Below are 13,789 nucleotides of genomic sequence, written 5' to 3' on the forward strand. Positions count from 1 at the left end.
TAGAGGAGTATAAAAATTAACCTTTAGGATAGTGTTCTGTGCACACCTCAAACAACTTTATATTTACCGATAAGGTAAAAAAAAAAGTTTCATGTTCTGGGATATAACTTCTTAGTTTTCAGTTGTAAGTTATTTTTTTCTCTTTACATCTTCTGAGTTTATTAACAAGGATTCTATTCTCAAGCCACTGTTCAACACGGTTCTCTGCTAATTGATGTCACTGTTACGCCTGTTTTTGGAAAACAAAAGAATATATATTGACTCAATAGTAGCGCCAATAAAGAGGCTGCTATAAGGAACTTTGGGATGAAATGATGGACGCAATAATAAAAAGTACCATGTTTTATTGAGGCGTGTGTTGGCCAAATGGCAATTACAATTTTATTTGATGATAACAAATATCGTTGCGACTAGTATGCTAGCTTGAGCTCATTTTGTAACAAAAAAAAAAAAAATGTAATCTAACCATGCCAGGTGACAAGATATATCAAGAGGTAAATTCATACAAGAGAGTATGCATTTATGGGTTGTGGTTAAGACGAATGCAAAGAGTGACTCAACATACCCGATCCACGTTAAAGTTATTTGGAATTATAGCATGTCTGTTAATTTTAAACTTGGAATATATTGAGGGTTTGAGGAATTTAAAAAGCTCGTTAAGTTCAGAATTTGACCTTAAATAACATTTATTTTTTTGTCTGAAATCTAAATGAGTTTGAATTTTTCTAAAATCTGAATGAGTCTGAATACGAAAATTTAAATGACATGTTTGTTTTTCTTTTTTTAATATCTGAATATAAATGACATCTTGTTTGTTTTTACAATAAAAATATCTTAAACTTGGTTATTTTACATTTATGTCCTTATAAATTAAAATAAAAAAGAGGATTAGATTTTATAATTTAGGAATTAAGTTATTTTACAAAAATATTTTTGGAAAATAATATTTACTTGTCATTAAGACATTTTACCATTTAAATAAAAGTCACAAAAATTTATTTTTCTTATTCATATGTAAATGTCTTACAATCAGACATAAATTTTAAAAAACAAACAGGTAAATTTTAGAAAATGTTTGAAATTAATAAAATTTTATATTTCAGACATTTAACAAACAACCTCTTATTTTACATTTGAGTTCAAGGAAACTTTTAGATTGGCCCCTTAATCTCCTTCGACACATCTTTAAGGACCAACCTTAAAAAGATATGAATCTTAGATAAATATGCTTGAACCGTAAATAGACCAAAAACCCTTGAGAAGCAAGTTTTGGGTTGAAAATCAAAGTGGGGCGTGTGATAGCTGATCAAGCCCTCGCGTTGGTTATCAATGGACATTTGGTCCAGTGGGAGAACCCTTACACTTACAATGTTGAATGCAAGGGTTCGAGCCTCCATAAAAATATTTATGGGGGTTATTTATAATACTCCCTCAATTATCAAATAATTGAGTGGAGCCAGTCTATCTCTCACGAAATGTGAGTGGAGTGGACAACTCTTGAATATTTGAGAGGGTTTAAAGAATCTGGGCAGCACTTTAGAGGACTACATGCCACGAAGAAGGTCACAATTATAGAATCTGTTTGTAAATATTAATTATAATATCTGATGTAATATCAGTAACAGTCTTATATAACATGTTTAACCAATAATAGGCAAGACCCAAAGAAAAATTTTCTATACCAGCGTTGCATTGATAGAAAACAAAGTGAATTCTATAATGCTAGGTGGCAATAGCAAAGATAAGATAGGGTCTAATAACAAAATTGTCCTTCTATATAACAATTTTTCTATTAACTATTAATGTCACCTCTTCAACTATCATCAAATTTTTATCCGAGTTCATCGTTTAAAAGGTCAATATGTTGTCTAAATAATCTCAAATAATGTTTGAAATAAATATTTTAAAGGATAAGACTCATTATGTTTCCCTCGTTAAGTATGTGTTTAATTTCTTATTAATAAAGTTACGTTATATAATAGAAAAGCTTTGAATTGGACCAAACAAAAAAAAAAAAAGCCACCCAAATATAAGTTGTGGCTTCGCTACTACGAGGTGATATCCTAACTTTACAATTGATTGGATGGCGTTTAAAGCCACATTACGGTGGCCAAGAAAAGGGTATGTCGAAACTGGTGGCACGCATTGGTCTACACCATGATTATGAATGAAAGTGAAACCAAAGGGCATCATAGCAAATTATTAATACACAGAGCAAGTTATGGCATTAAAGTGAGTTAACGTACACAGTACACACACAGACGTGACAATTTGACAAAGGCTCGTAAGGAAAAGAAAAAAGGGCCCCCCAAACGCAACTTGGAACACGAAAGCAAGCATGTGGTGGGGTGGTGCTGTGGGCGTTGCCAAAAAAAAATTGAGGTAAAAATTTTCAACAAACGCAAGCCAGCAATTACGCGCAACTTCTTTCAAACATGGGAGGCTTAAAACAAATCACTAAATAGATATCAAGAGATAAAATTATAGATATGGTGAGAGAGAAATTAAAAAAGAAAAAGAAAAAAAAAAGAAGTATTTATATGGAAATGTGTGGAACTGTAAAAAGAAAAGAGGAGACTGGCAGGAGAATAAAGAAGATTAGAAGAAGAAAGTTTTTGAGTGAAAAAAAAAAAATCAAATAAAAAGAACATAAAAAGCCATGTGGGTGTCTTTTTTTTTTTTTTTTCTTTGGCTTGATTTGATTGACCATAGAAACGCTTCTTGTTCTTGTTTTGATCTGTTGATGTATCTTAGGCGAGCTAGTTTGTTTGTTTTGTTGTTGATGATGATCAAGAGCTTCGCCGGTGGTGTGTTTTAATTGATTGTTTATTAGATGAAACTTGTGACTCTTGACTCTGATTGCACCGACTTTGTTAGTTTGAGTTGCAATCTTTGAGAGTGTTGGTGTGTTTTCTCCTGTTGCTATCTGTTTGGTTGCTTTGAAACTGGGAGAAAGGAAGGAAATAAATTATGGGTTTTAGGTTCTTGTTGTTTTGGTATTGTATAAATGAAGAATGACATTGAACGAATTCTTGTATTGTATTATGCTTAGCTCAGCTATGTGCAGAATCTATCTTTTTGAGCAATTAGTGCCTTTCCCTTCATTTCTTTTAGATTCTGATTGAGGAATTGGCTTTTGGATCTTATCTACTAATATGGCTGATTAATGCATTGTTGGTGATTAGGTTATTGTCGAAGTTTGTGTGAGAATGCCATCTGAGCTATCAAAAGATAATCAGTAATTCTTTAAAGGATAAAAATTTTAAGAAAATCTGTGGTTGTATTTTTATTATTTAAAACAAATGAATTTCTGTAATTCTATCATTTATTTTCAGAGAGAATTTGATCCAAGTTAAGTCATATCTATATGTCATTTACTTTTTATTGAGCTAAATGTGGAAGATGATTAATTGTTGTTTAGTGACAAGAGGGGTGCAAAAATGGTTTAACGAATCAAATTTGTTAATTTTATATCTTATGCTTATGAACTGATAGAGCTTGTTTTCTTGTGAATGTGTTTCCAGAATGGTTCATTGTTTTAGAGAATCAAGTTTGTTGACTGTATATCTAATGCTTACAAACTGATGGAGCTTGTTTTGTTGTGAATGTGTTTCCAGAATGGTTTATTGGTTTCTGATGAACCATGAATGGCACTTGTCTCTTTGCTGGCTGGTGCAGAGATGACAAAGCAAGAGAGAATGTTCTGCCATTTCTGTCTGGACATCTGGACTTTGCTCTTTTTTATTGCCACAATATGATGAAGGAGCTGTAGTTGAGATAGTGATGAATTTGGTAGATAGATAATAGCAGCCTAAGCCATAGGGTTAGAACCCGATTTTGGATAGAGTATTCCATTCATTTGTGGGAATTCTAGCTAGTCAATTAATTAAGTGCTGTTTAATTGTGATGATGTAATTTGGAGACTCAAGTGCCATTGGTTGATTGGGAATATGAAAATGGATTTTGATGTTTAAGCATTTGAATGGTTAAAAGGTTAAGGAACGTAGCACACGAGATTGATATTAAGGTAACAAAAAGAGTATCCTTTGAAAAATTTGGACTGACAATTACTCAGCTTCATAGATGGGCTTGCCTCAAGTATCTTCCACTGGTATTGCCGAGGAAGTGGCAGCATCACTGATCACGTTTGTCCAAACATCACCTCGAACTGTGAACGTAAGCAAATGCGATCTGAGTGGTGTGCATGGAGGAAACTTGGGCAATAGAATGCAGGTGGATTTGCCCTGCTCTTCATTTGGAGAATTCCGTAGTAAAATCATTGCAGAGCTTCCTAGCTCGGATGCTTTGCAAATGTATAAAGATGGCATAACAAATACATATAGGTTGAAGAAGGGATCTCTGGAACTAAATGGCCAGCTCACTTCCAAAACTGGGCAGATTCAAACACCTCTTCCTAGGATTGTGGGTTTTGAATCAAAAGAATTGCATTCTCCCGCCGGTGTATTCAATAGAAACCTGTCATCATCTACTGTGGTTAGTGTCACTGGCAATGCAGCTGAGGCCACTGGTTCACTGGTCAGGAAGCGTGTATTGTCGCCTTTGAGTGGAATGCTTAGACCTAATCAATTTGATGGTGACACTCTGGACATTGGTGGTGGCAATCTTCAAAGTGCCTTCGAGGACAAAAAGTGTGAATACACTTTAAATGTTTCACAAGAGCATAAAAAAGCACACATTGGTGACTCCAATAATTTTGATTCTCCAACCTGGTCTACATCTACTTCTCCAGAATGGAAGAGCTTGCAAGGCAACAATTGTGGAGAAAACTCCAATATTTTTACTGATGGTCCTTTCCTTGGGAACAAGGAGTGGCAATCTCATAATCACTTAAGATCTTCGAAATGTAAATATTCTGCTGAACCAACTACGGTTAAGTCCTCAACTGGTGCTATAGCTGTACCTAAGAAAAATGTGGGATCACCTCCCCTGTCTTTATCTCCACTTGGTCCAAAACTCCCTGAAAGAATAGAATCCATGGGAAGATGCAGGGATGTCGGAAAAGAGTCAGATGACGCCTATATAACTTTGAATGATATGAAACAGTCACTTGATGGAACTTTCTCGGGCATTTTGTCTTCCCAAAAGGATGAGGGTTTTAGGACTCGAAGTCAATCACTGGAAGATTTTGATTATTTGCAGAAAAACATTGATCTGTTTACTGCTGAGGCTGCCACTGGCACTGGATGGAATTGGGGTCCAGATTTAGACCTTGCTCCTCAATGTGTAAAGTTGGTTAGAAGTTTAAGTGGACTGCCGGTTAGGAGGTCTTTGGTTGGCTCATTTGAGGAGTCATTGTTGTCAGGCAGATTGTTATCTGGAAAAGTTAGCCAGGTTAGCATTTATATGATTATATCTTCTGTTTCTTTGTTGGTAGTAATGTGTTACTATTCATGGTATGATTGCCAAATTGTTTATTCTTCCTGTGTCAACTTACGTTTAATTTCTTCAATTTTCATTTCTTATATTCAGAGAATTGGTGGTTTCTTGGCGGTTCTCAATGTGACAGGAGGAAATTTCTCTCCTAAATCTCAGAAACTTCCATTTGCAGTAAATAGCGTCGATGGAGATAACTATTTGCTATACTATTCATCAATATATCTCGCAGGTCATTCACCATCAAACAAGTGTAGAGGCCCAAAACTGAAAAGGAGTCTTAGCACCGATGACTCTCAAGCAGAAAAGAGGCGCCTGCATATACCAATGAAAGGACGCATACAATTGGTAATCGATATTTTATCCTCAAGACTGGTTAGTTATTGAGTTAGGTACATGACGCTTAATCTTGTATTGCATTTAGGTTGAATGGAATGGCCTCAAAAGAGTTTTTGTGCTTACCTCATCTATTAGGAAATGTATTACGCACTTAGCCCACTGGTATATGTTATTATAAAATGAATTTTTTTATGGATATTACATTCCTTCTAGTTACACTTAGCCCACTTGTATATGTTATTATAAAATGATTTTTTTTATGGGTATTACATTCCTTCTAGTTACAGCCAGTGGTGTTGGACTATTCTGGTTTTTTTTTTTTTTCCTTTTTCCTTTCATTTTTTTGGTCTAATTTACTAAACTATGCTGATTAAGTTTTTGGACTTTCAGTTATTAAGTATTCTGCAAATATATTTTGAAAAAAGCTTCCCGCTGATCAATTTCTAATTGCTTTAACATTTAATTTTTGGAAGTTCTTTTATCATTTATTTGGTGTTGTTTTGGGCTTCTATCTTTGTTGTTTACTGAGCATTTTTAAAGATATGTGGAAGTCCCCTTAAAGAGTGAATATGTCATGAGGATAATCACATGGCTATTCAACAAGTGCTTGATGCCATCTGCTTCCATTATGTTTTATGCAGATGGCGATATATTGGCGGTTGTCTAAGACATATCTATTCATCTACAAAAATTGACCAAAAAATAGAAAAAGTATATAACTATGTATAATGGTGATATAGTTTGACAGCAGCCATCATATCTGACAGACTGAACCGTTTGCAGGTTCTCAGTAATCCAGAGAAGACACCTATTCACACTTTCTTCTGTAACTATGATTTGAGTGACATGCCAGTTGGTACTAAGGTAGGCCTGGATAAACAAGTTATGATGCTTTAATGCCATGAGCTATGCTGTGATTTTATGATTATCGGTTGTTTTCACTATGATCTCAATGATTTGTTCCATGGCAATATATTTTTTGCTATATACTATTAGATCCTGCTGCATCACCAATGGTATGTATATGAGTGTATGTTATATGGCACACAACCCTTTTTGTGCGTGTGTTCTCTCTGCTTTTAAAGAAGACGGAGTTTCTATATATGTGCCATAATAGGATAAATATTAATGTTTATTTGAACAGTTGTTCGGTTAGGGAACTTTTCTTTCCACTGGAAAATTATGCCCACAGATGAATTATTATTCTACCACCATACATTTATGTGCTTATGTGGATAATGTAAACATAAATGACATGCATGATATAAGGGAGGTTAGATGGAGAAGTTTGTGGGCGGTGCAATTGGAGCCACTAGGCCTAAATGACGTTAAACCAAGCACTGAACTTTCCTTCTGCAAAGTTCAATCTGAATATATCTCCGAGTATTTCTTTCCAAGCTGTCTTCAATTGAATAACTGAATTTCTGCTGTTTTAGGTTTCTAACTACATTAGTTGAATTAAAATCCCAAACTATCATGCAGCATGATCAGTATTTTGTATGATTTAATGTAATTCAAGTGCATCTTATGTAGAAACTTCTATAAATGATTCAGTTGACCAAAATTTCTGGTCAAGCAGTCTGAACATAGGTGAGTTAAGACCAATATAAAACACCTTGGGTTGTGAAGATATGTATAACACATTCACATTTCTGGTTAATAGTTTGTAAAGAGAATTGTGATTTTTATGTCTGAACCTCTAGTCTGATATGTGTGTGTGTGTGTGTGGCAATCTGTTTTTGTGTTCCTTATTTTTAATTTTATTGGTATGAGCTGTGGTTCTCATAATGGTTGCTTCTGTTTATCCTGTGCATATCCAAATAGACGTTTATCCGCCAAAAAATCACCTTAGCCTCTTCTGCGCCTGCCTCTATACCTGGAAATGGAAGACAACAAGGTTCTGAGATAAGAAACTTTGTCAAGCCATTTCCTGTTCCAGCCATTAGTCAATCTTTACCAATTAGTGGGGATTTTTCCAGTTCAAGTAAACCCGAAACTCTGTGTACGCCTCCAAATGAGAGTGCAAAAGAGACTAAAACTGAGGGCTCTGTATATAAAGGAAATTTTGACCGTTTTTCCTGTGGATTCAGCAGTAGTGAATATGTCAACACAGTTGGGAAGGAAAGCAATTCATCTACATGCCAAGGAAATGTGAGCAAGTCTGTAAATGGTTCTTGTAGGGTCAACAAGAATACTACTGGCTCCGGTGTTCTACGCTATGCTCTTCACCTTCGTTTTTTATGCCCTTTTCCAAAGAGATGTTCAAGGTCGATCCATAGGTGCAAATCCAATCCTTTATGTGCACCAACAGTAAACAAGGATATTGGAGGCGAGCGGCGCTTCTACTTGTACAGTGATATGAGGGTCGTATTTCCCCAACGCCACTCCGATGCTGACGAGGGCAAGGTATCATGTTTATGTGTTTTCAACTGATTTTTTTAGAATTATTTTATCAAGAAGTATGTGCTCAATCTGCTTATTATTTTCTTGCACAATGCTATCTGTTGGCTGAGCATTTGTGGTTGTCATATTTACTGATTGCTTGCTTGCTTTCACTGGGCATGCCGATATTTCCTTTACTAATGCTAAGATATGGAGGTTCTTAAGAGGATGCTGATATTTCCAGATGCATAATAGTTAAAACTAAATCTATAGGCTCCATGTTGTGGTAAAGATGTACATGGTTTGTTATTTCTGAGAGGTTATAATGTCATGGCATCCGATCAATGAAAACTATAGCCAAGAAATAAATGAGGCAATTTAGATTTATGCTTCCGATGTTTACTGGAATCATGTTCTTCGTTGTTGGAATTTATGATCTGGTGATGTGGTGATCAAATTTGTTCTTCAATCATGAGAAGAAAGGAATCGAGTATGTTCCCAAAGCATTTAAAATATATTAAAGCTGTTTTCACTTTAAAACTAGTTTTTTGAAGACTTAATTTCATGTTATTCAAAATCAATATGAATTTGGAAAATATTACTAATGGTTTGATATCTTGTTAAATTGTCTGGTAGCCATTTCTTAGCTTGCAATTGATAAATGCTGGAGCTTTGATTTTACCTTCGTCCTATCTAACAAGGATGTTCTTTTCTCTTTTCAGTTACATGTGGAATATGATTTCCCATCTGATCCAAAGTATTTTGACATCAGCAACTAGAGTTTCCAGTATCTTTTAACAGCTCAGAAGCTGGTTTGTACATTTCTGTATATATGTGTACAGATAATTTCCTATAATCTGGTCTCTGATGAGGTAACCAGCCGATTTTATTTGCACATAGATTTTATTCAATAAAAAGTAGATGATTTAATTTATTGATTTCAACCATTTTCCTGAATGATTATCTATTTTGTAATTTCAGTCATTTTGGTAATCAATCTTACACATGCCTTGGAGTTGTTGAAGTTAATGTTAGATCAGAAGTTCCAATCACATCTAAGAGTGTTAAGATCCTCCCATCTTGTATGAAAATTGAGTGAATCTAAAACAGCCCAAGTCTACATTTTTCATGATTGATGTAAAATGCTTATCTTCTTTCAATAGCTCTAATAGGATAACAGAGTAGGGCTTAGTTCTGCAAGGCTTTTGGAAATGAATTTGATACCATTGACATTTTCCACTTTCTGTCCTTTTCATTTTGCCAAACAATTCCTCAATTATTAGATGAATGAACTGAATGTCAAGGGGGTTGGCCAGTGGTTACTGTAATAATAATCCCCATCATTTTCACCAAAATTTGCATTAAATTGTTGAAACTTTGCTCAGCTTGTTCATTAGGTCCAGATTTGTTTCCATGCGACACCAGCAGCTGCATGAGCTTAGCAGCCCGTTTGGGAAGCGTTGAAGTAGCTCGGCTTTGGCAGCTTAGCAAATTTTATTTCTCAACTTCTACTTCATAGCTGTGGCTTTTATTCCACAGCAGCTACAGCTTAAAAGCTACGGCACCTCACTCTCAAACACACCCTAGATTTTGTTAGAACTTGCCTGCTTAATTACTATGAACAAAGCGTATTCACATTCTTCCCTTAAATGTAGTAGAGATCAAACAGGAAGACTAAAAAGCTCATTTCCTTTTTGTTATTAGATTTTGTTAGTCATCAATTCCAGCTAGGAAATCACAATCAACAAGTTAAGTGGATTAGCATAAAATTTGAAAATGTCAACTCCTAGTACTTTGGAAAGGTATCTATCCCTATCTGCATATGGGGATTGTTTGCATGGGTAGCTTTTGATAATGATCAATGGTTACCATGGATGTAATTTCCTATATTCTCATCAGAAGCATTAATTAGGAAGCTCTACTAGATGCTAATGCACCATGGCATGGCTTGAACTTTGAAGCTATACTTGGGGTTGGCAAAACTATCCGGGTCCAAATCTTCTGGATCTGGAAAAATTCAGATCCGCACATTAAAAAATGCGGATCCGGATACTTAAAATTAGGATCTACGCGAATCTAGATCTGCATTCGGATGTAAATGCATTCGGAAAATCAGATATCCGGATCCGCATTATTTTTTTAATTAAATTATTTATTAAATTAAAATTAAATGAAAAATATGTAAGTTAAATGAAAAAATATAATAGGATTAATTAAAAAAATATAGAAGTTAAATTAAATTAAGAAATATATTGGGATCCGTATTTTTTTAATCAAATTATTTATGAAATTAAAATTAAATAAAAAATATAGAAAAGTTAATTAAAAAATATAATAGGATTAATTAAAAAGTATAGAAGTTAAATTAAATTAAGAAATATATTGGGATCCGTATTATTTTATATGGATTTGTGGTGTTTTTATAATTTTATTTGTGAATTTGTGATGATGCTAGACTTAGGTTTATGTTATTCTTGAGGATTGATTCATATGTGGTATTTTTATTTGTGACTTTATGGCATTGTGTGTTATTCTAAGTATTAAATTGTTGATTGTTTAATTATGATTGGATTTTATTTGATATTATTAGGTAAATTATTGAATTTTAAATTACATTTTTAATTAATAAATTTTAATGTTTGTGATCCGGATATCCAGAATATCCGCCCGCAATTCGGGCGGATATTACTCGCATCCGGATCCGCATATATTTTTGCGGATCTGGACGCGGATCCGGATATAAGAATTTCAATTTGGATCCAGATGCACCTACATTCGGATCCGGATCCAAATTTTATCATCCCTAAATTGCTAACGCACCATGGTATGGCTTGAATTTTGACCATTAAATAGAAAGATTTATAGAGGGAATGAGTTCTCTTTGAAAACGGAATGATACATAGATCAAGAAAAGTAGCAAATTGAAAATTTAGGAGGTTGAAAAAAATGGTCATAGCTCCCTTAACGAGGAGAAAACTTAGGTGCTGTTTTGGCGCCTTCTTATAGCTTTTCATCCATATTTGCAATGTAGCTTATGCTTAACCTCGCCTTTGTATAATTTGTGCTTCATTTTACTGTTATTTATATTTATAAACTAAGAGCCAATTCTCAACTAGCTTTTAAGGTTTCTATAATAGACATTCCCTTTTCGTAGTACATTTAAAATGCTAAAAGAATGTTAGTATATGGCTTTATATGATATTGTTTTACAAATAGGAAGAGTGATTCCTCAAAAAGTAGGGTTGGCGATGGCACTTAACAAGTACTTCTTGGCTTTTGGTATGGTGATGTAGGTTTAGTGGGTGCAAGAAATTGTTTTCATATCCAAAATAAATGTAAGAAAATCTCTTGGCAATTTTTTATGAAAATTCGTTTGTCCGGATGCAAGAAATAGCAAATTTTACTAACGCATCAAAAAATGAGTCCAAAATGATCACGAGAAAGAAATTAAGGAAAAAAAATTTCAAAGCAACGAGCGAAAATATTTTTTCAGAGAGAAATTTATGTATGACAATCACACAACCCGACCATATGTTAGGGGTGGGCATCGGTTTGGTTTGGAAATTTTAAAAAATCGATTTGGGTATTTCTATTTAGTTCGATTTCAATATTAATCAATTCATTTTTTTTAACCTATAAAATACCAAATTGAAATTGAAAAAATAGAACCAAATCAAAAAAATTGGTTTGGTTCAACCCATCCTTAAATGCCATGAAATCAGTTTGGTTCAGCCAATCCCTAAATGTCACGTGGCATTTTTAATTTAAAAATTATTTTTTAAAAATTTTTCGGTTCGGTTTTTGAATTTGAAATTTTAAACCGAAAATTAAACCAAAATATTCAGTTTGATACCGAATCAAAATATTATGTTTTTTCTAAAAAAAATACCGAACCAAACCACCAAAAAACCAACCGAACCCGAGACTTTTTTGGTCCAATTCGGATCTGCCCACCATTACCATATGCAACAATGACCTGTCGTTTAGCAAGTCTGATAAGTTGCATTATAAAACCCAATTTTTTCTCTAATTTCTTGGTAGAAAATTAACTGGCCATTGATAATATCTGTCATAAGATTGGTGCCATGGTCTACCAACTTTTACCGGAAGATTCCGAAGGAATTGTTTTTAACCTCTGAAAGTGTTGCATCGAATTAAATGACTCAGCATAGCATCGTCTACATATCATTATTTAAAAAAAAAAAAAAAAGAATTCAGGATTTGGTTTGTTTTGTTTGGAGAAGTAATGCGGTATCCCAATTTATGCAATTCAGTTCTAAATTCAACTCTTCAGTTATACATATTTTTATTTTGTCTATATCAACTAAAACAGTGGTTTTTTATTTTGATGAATTTCATTCACCTCAAAAGAGTTTTCGCGTAGATATGAACAAGACTCTTCTATTTTAGAAATAAAAATGAAAGTTACTTATAATTAATTCTATGGAAATAGTTGAAAGTATACTATTTCGAAGCTCTCAGATCATGATTACTAACTTGATACAATTCGTAAATTTTATTAAAAGAGTATCATGTTAGTGTTTAATAATAATAATAATAATAGATATATATAAGCTTAAATTGTCGACCTTTTTTTTTTCTTTTGCAGAACCAAATTTATGCAAAGGGGGTAAAGGATCACTCGAATAAAATCCATGGAATAGTGATGATAACCTAGCGGAAACGTGATGATGATGATGTGAAAATTCCCCATGAAAAATAAAAGTTTCTTTGATCAAAGATGATTAACCGTAACATAAATAGAGCAAACCCATGAATCTTATGAACTTAATTACGGAAATAGAATTTCACATAAGAGAAATTTTAGAGACTTCAACTATTATCTTAAAATTTGAGTCTTAACTAATGTGAACAGTTAAATCAATTAAAACTCAAATTTTGAGATATTAATTGAGATCGTTAGTATTATTATTCACCTAAATAATGTGATTTTATTATAACTTAAAAAAAATGTCAGGATTATGAAACAATCTACAAACAATTCTTTTAGTGAAAAAACTTATGAAGTAACTGAGGCATTCATTTTGTTATAAATTTGATTTCGAAGGTTATCTATAAAAATATGGGAAAGATACTCAAATGATTCAAATACTTTCAGCTTAATTAGCTCCATCATCAGCCACTTGGCCAAAGGCCGAGTGGTTAGGGCCGCTGACCTCCAAGTTGGAGGGCAGTAGGTCAAACCCCCACAAATACAATGTAGAGATATTTCCTTCCTTAATTATAATGTATAATTGAGTGAAGGCAGTCTTCTCCCTTACCCTAGTGTGAGCGGAGTATATATTTCTCGAATATTAGTGAGGGTTAAAAATTTGGGCAGAGCTCCATAAACATTGATGTAGTTGGTCTTAGTAATAATCTGATTTGTAAATATCAGTTACAATCTCATGTAAAAGTTGTAGTTTGAGAAATAGTCTCATGTAATAAAAAAAAAAAAATAGCTCCATCATCATTATGATAACCATGTAATAAATAAGGAAAAAGAAAATGCATTGTTTGCATGATTGATAGCTAAATTTTAATAACATAAATAAGAGAAATTTGAGAGTATTTTTGTTGTACTACATTCACTTAATGCATGTATGATATGTGTCTATTTATTTTTAAAAATTATTATGTAATTAATAATTATATTTAATTCATGCACACATAT

General features: G+C 33.4%; 1 protein-coding gene across 4 annotated transcripts; it reads left to right on the top strand.

Moving 5' to 3' along the window:
* The first annotated feature begins 2,259 nt into the window (after window positions 1-2,259).
* On the top strand, window positions 2,260-9,059 carry LOC102610610 (uncharacterized). 4 transcript variants are annotated; one of them, XM_025100604.2, is made up of 6 exons: window positions 2,260-2,382; window positions 3,618-5,352; window positions 5,491-5,769; window positions 6,517-6,597; window positions 7,558-8,139; window positions 8,838-9,059. In XM_025100604.2, the coding sequence occupies exons 2-6, from the start codon at window positions 4,084-4,086 to the stop codon at window positions 8,892-8,894; spliced, it is 2,268 nt and encodes a 755-aa protein (XP_024956372.1). In that variant the 5' UTR covers window positions 2,260-2,382; window positions 3,618-4,083; the 3' UTR covers window positions 8,895-9,059. The 4 variants fall into 4 exon arrangements, with proteins under 4 accessions (XP_024956372.1, XP_006485122.1, XP_006485126.1 ...); XM_006485059.4 differs by lacking the exon at window positions 2,260-2,382 and adding an exon at window positions 2,394-2,661; XM_006485063.4 differs by lacking the exon at window positions 2,260-2,382 and adding an exon at window positions 2,395-2,661 and having other exon boundaries at window positions 5,491-5,742.
* The last annotated feature ends 4,730 nt before the right edge of the window (window positions 9,060-13,789 follow it).

Source organism: Citrus sinensis, chromosome 4 (assembly GCF_022201045.2).
Source record: "Citrus sinensis cultivar Valencia sweet orange chromosome 4, DVS_A1.0, whole genome shotgun sequence".
Taxonomy (NCBI): domain Eukaryota; kingdom Viridiplantae; phylum Streptophyta; class Magnoliopsida; order Sapindales; family Rutaceae; genus Citrus; species Citrus sinensis.

Coding starts and splice junctions, on each gene's coding strand:
- LOC102610610 (XM_025100604.2), top strand. CDS start 4,084: ATGGGCTTGCCTCAAGTATCTTCCACTGGTATTGCCGAGGAAGTGGCA. Junction 5,353..5,490: donor TATCTGGAAAAGTTAGCCAG/GTTAGCATTTAT, acceptor TCTTATATTCAG/AGAATTGGTGGTTTCTTGGC. Junction 8,140..8,837: donor CCGATGCTGACGAGGGCAAG/GTATCATGTTTA, acceptor TTCTCTTTTCAG/TTACATGTGGAATATGATTT.